This window comes from Colossoma macropomum, unplaced genomic scaffold (genome assembly GCF_904425465.1).
Source record: "Colossoma macropomum unplaced genomic scaffold, Colossoma_macropomum, whole genome shotgun sequence".
NCBI lineage: Eukaryota > Metazoa > Chordata > Actinopteri > Characiformes > Serrasalmidae > Colossoma > Colossoma macropomum.
Window position 1 is genome coordinate 8,504 of NW_023495262.1, and position 4,285 is coordinate 12,788.

The 4,285-nt window shown below is 37.2% G+C and overlaps 1 protein-coding gene across 1 annotated transcript; it reads left to right on the forward strand.

The window, feature by feature from the left end:
- Window positions 1–341: 341 nt before the first annotated feature.
- Window positions 342–2,128, forward strand: LOC118801318 (H-2 class I histocompatibility antigen, Q9 alpha chain-like; the record flags this gene model as incomplete). The annotated part of the gene is given in 2 exon segments (XM_036561576.1): window positions 342–448; window positions 1,862–2,128. Coding segments are annotated over 2 exon segments (328 nt in total), but the record flags the coding sequence as incomplete, so codon positions are not given.
- Between the last annotated feature and the right edge of the window lie 2,157 nt (window positions 2,129–4,285).

Genomic DNA, 4,285 nt, shown 5'->3' on the forward strand with positions numbered 1-4,285 from the left:
TTAGTGATTTCAGATCATTAACTCAGTGTTTCCTCCACTAATCCTGTAGTTTAATCTGCTCTGTAGAGTTCAATATTTCTCTCCTGAATGTCATTATTAATCCCGAATGAGCTGAATGAGGTCAGTTAGATCAGAAAAAAACTGAACTGTGGAGGTGAATTACAGCTCTGCCTTAAAACTCTACTTCTCTATGATCTGCAGTCTTTTAGTTTCAGTATCAACCTCCTTTCCTCCTCTCTGCTCAGAGACTGATGACTCTGATACTGACTCCTTATTTCTCATTGACCAGAGGTCCTGGATCCTGAATTCTCATTGGTCGAATTTTCTGTTCCATATAAACTCCCTCCACATGTTCGTCGGTTAGTGTTTGTTAGTCTGCAGTGAGAGATGGAGCAGATCATGAAGTCCCTCGTTTTCCTCGCGTTTACCCTTCAGCTGTCCTCGGCAGGTCAGTCCAGTGGTCTTATAATAGCGGGTTAAACTTGGCTGTAGGGGTTTATTAATGTGTATAGGAGCGAACGGCAGCTGAAACATTTTAACATATACGAGTGAAGCCTTAACGGGATGTAAGTTAATCAGACAGCAGGATCAGGATGGAAGTCGATGCAGTGCTGTATAATATTATTCATGCTATCGTTAAGAGAGGCACACTTAGTCTTCTTATTCATATTAATGATAGTCTGCGTAAACTTTGTTGCTGCTTCATTTTGCTCTCGTAGTTCAGGCGGTTTTGGAACTGAGTGCGTATGGAGTTTGAGTATTGACCGTTTTGAATGCGTAACTGGTCCGTTTACAGTATCGTTATTTAGCTATAGTGGCTTTGTATGGAGTACCAATAGAAACCATTAGGATTAAAACATAATGGTTTTGCACTCTAATGAGGATTGGCTTAATGGTTTCCAATAGAGACCACTCGTTTCCTGTAGAATTTTAGATCCCATTAGGAAACCATCAACTACATTTAGAATCAGCCATTGTTTACGTGTTAAACCATTAGACGCTTTACACTGTGATATTAACCCATTAAAAAAGCCAAAACACGTTACAAAACCATCAGGAACCAACAGAAACACTTAAGGGTTTCTATGTTTTTTCAGCAGGGGTAACATTTCTACGGAAAGAAATGCTTAGAAAAACAAAGAACTAATGAAACTGACGTTAGTTAAAAAGACAGAGTTGGTCTATAATGAATTAAGTCGCTCTGTTGTCAAATAATGTAATAAAATTAATAAAAAAAATTAATTATGGTCAGCTGGTGGTCTGAGAAGACTTTTTTTTACATCGTGTCTCTCCTAAAATCCCAAAAAAGTCCCAAGAAGATTCATGTTGTACTTTACTCTGTTTAGATAGCAGTGTATTATTAATAATAGCACTGTGTTATTACTAATTAGAATTAATAATAATGGATCGTGATTCAGTGAGAAATGTGTTGAAAGACAGATTAGTTTCGTTTTTAACGCTGAGAGCTTCATTCTGCCTGACTACTGCTGATGTTTGTTTTGGGGGCGTGGCTAAATGACTTTTTCACAGGACTGCCTTGACTGAACGCATACATAATTTCTTACAGTATTAACAAAAATATACAATAATAATAAACAATGCTATGAAACTGTAACAGTATTTCTAATATCAGTGCTTGTTTGTGGTTGTTTGGTCTTTTTGTTTAAATGTGTGAATAACTAGGACGTTGTATTCGGTACCTAAGCTCAAACCAGCTGTTCAGATTTTTCCAGCAGTGTGATTTGTGGCTGATGAGTTTTGGAGCTGTAACATTTTTGGACTTGTTCTCTCATGTTAGTTTCATGTGTGATGAGTGTTTTCATCACAACGATTAAAATGGTGTTTCTTATTCTCTTTACAGCCACTCACTCTCTGCAGTACTTCTACACAACAGTCACAAAAGGAATAAACTTCCCAGAGTTCACTACTGTGGGTCTGGTGGATGGAGGGCAGTTTATGTACTATGACAGTGACACCAGTAATGCAGTCGCAAAGACAGAGTGGATAAAGAAGGTTGTTGGTGATGATCCAGATTACTGGAACAGACAGACACAGGGTCTGCAGGGAGATCAGGAGATCTTCAAAGCTAATGTGGCTACAGCAATGCAGCGCTTCAATCAGACTGAAGGTGAGAATAAACACACTCAGAGCTTTAACACTGAACACCAGCTCTATGTTAACACCACTGTGCCTGTACTTCTAGCTGCTGTTCTGATTTAAACATTTAGCAATGATATTGATTTTCCCCAGAAAGCACTCAGACACGTTGATTAAGTTACACCAAACTACCATGGTTGACTTAAAAATGGATCAATCTGGTGCCTCAAATAAGAAAAAACTCCCTGCTTTGTTTTGCTCTTCTTCTTGTTAATAGTATTAAAGTAGAGGAAGGGCATTAGTGGCTCCACCTACTGGCGATATTGTGTATGTGGTGTTCTAGTAATAAGACTGAGCTTTAGTTCATGATGTTATTGAGCAAATTACATACATTTTAAATATAAATAATCATACAAATGTAATACAAATTCACTGAACAATAAAAAACAACAAAAAATAAAATATCAGAATACTTATGTTTTAATATTTCAATGTTAATGAAAACCCAAATTATTATTATTAATGTGATTTTTATCATCTTAACAGTAAAACAACTATTTCATACCATTGAAAGTAATTTAAAGAAGATTCATATTGTTGTTCTTAACTCTGTTTAGATAGCAATGCACTATTAATAATAGATGTATAATAAAAGCTGTAAATAAACTCTGAAGTCTGTAGAATTGTTTATATTAACTTCCACATCTGAGCTCTGAGTAGTTTTATTATTTTAGTTTAGTGCTGAATATTTCAAGGAATCTATGTATAGCTATGTAAATTCTGAATCCTTGATTCAGCTATGTAAAGGAGGAGTACATTTATGACAGAAGGAGAGTGATGTAATGTAGATCTGGTAGCAGATAACGAGGAGCTGAAGTTCAACCGAGTTTATCTGGTGTTCTGCTGGAGAGATGGAGCTCAATTAGAGCATCTCTGAGTGAGAGAGAACAGGAGCTCCAGCTTCCTAAAGCTGCTCCTCTGCTCCTCTTTCACTCCACACACCTCACTCTGTCTGCACTAGTAACGTAATAAAGGAGGAGCTGAGAGAGAAGCAGCCAGTGTCTTCACAGCAGACTATATTACGAGCCAATCAGAGAGGTGCTCATGCAGAAAGAGTTAGATTGGTGCAGTTTGTTCTGAGCAGGTTGGTCATAAACTGCTATCAGATTTCTGTGCACAGCATGAGAAAAAAAACAAAAGTGAGAGATTTGGCAACCCTGCGTAATAAAAAAACAGCCTAATGATAAATAAACTTGATGTTTAATAGAGCAGCTGCTCTCTCTGCTTCTATACTCTCCATCTGATGAGATGACCTGAATATGGGTGAAGTAGTCAGACATAAAGCTGCATCGGCTCAAATTTATATAGTCTATACAGTCAATCCAGCCTTGATTAAATGTGCAAAAGTGTGTTCTCTGTAGAGGGTCTGTAACTTATTATCATTTAGAAAATCAACAACAGCAGATTTCTTCTGGTTTAAAGGGAGGAGCTCATATGCAGATAAAATGTGTGTACTTAAAACGTTCTACATTAGAAAGATCTGGTAACTTCAGAGGTGTGAACTGCAGATGGGCAGTTTCAGTAATTATGAAAGCTCCACCCAGAAAATTAACTTAACCATCTTCCTAGCGCGGGTCTGAATACAGAGAACTTTTCCAGCATATCTAGTGGTGTAACTTTTAAACTCGAGTGACTGACTTAAGTCTTCAACTCTGAATACGACACTAAGAGTTCTCAGAGTAAAGAGATCTTAAATCCAGTTTTATTAGCTGTGAGTGAATCTCAGCTGAAAGCTGCAGTGATGAGAACACAAACACACAGACGGAGGAGCTTCTTTAAGATCTGAATGATTTTCAGAACTAAAGCTGGAATGACTGTCACAGCTTTACTGCTCTCTGAGTCACTGTAGAGTAAATACTGACACCTTGTGGATCAGATTAGAATTACACTTCACACTTTACTGCACTGATTCACTCAGACTGAAAACTGAGTTAGAGTTTAATTTACACACAGATAAAGAGAAACACAGAGACAGAGTCAGTAAATAATATAAAGTCAGTGATTTACTGATCATAATAAAATAAAACCAGTGGTGAAATAATATAAAATAAAGGAGAAGAGTAAAAATCAGAGTGAAGGAGTGGAGAAAGAGGAGTTTCTCTGACTGTAACTGTAAAACTCAGCTGCT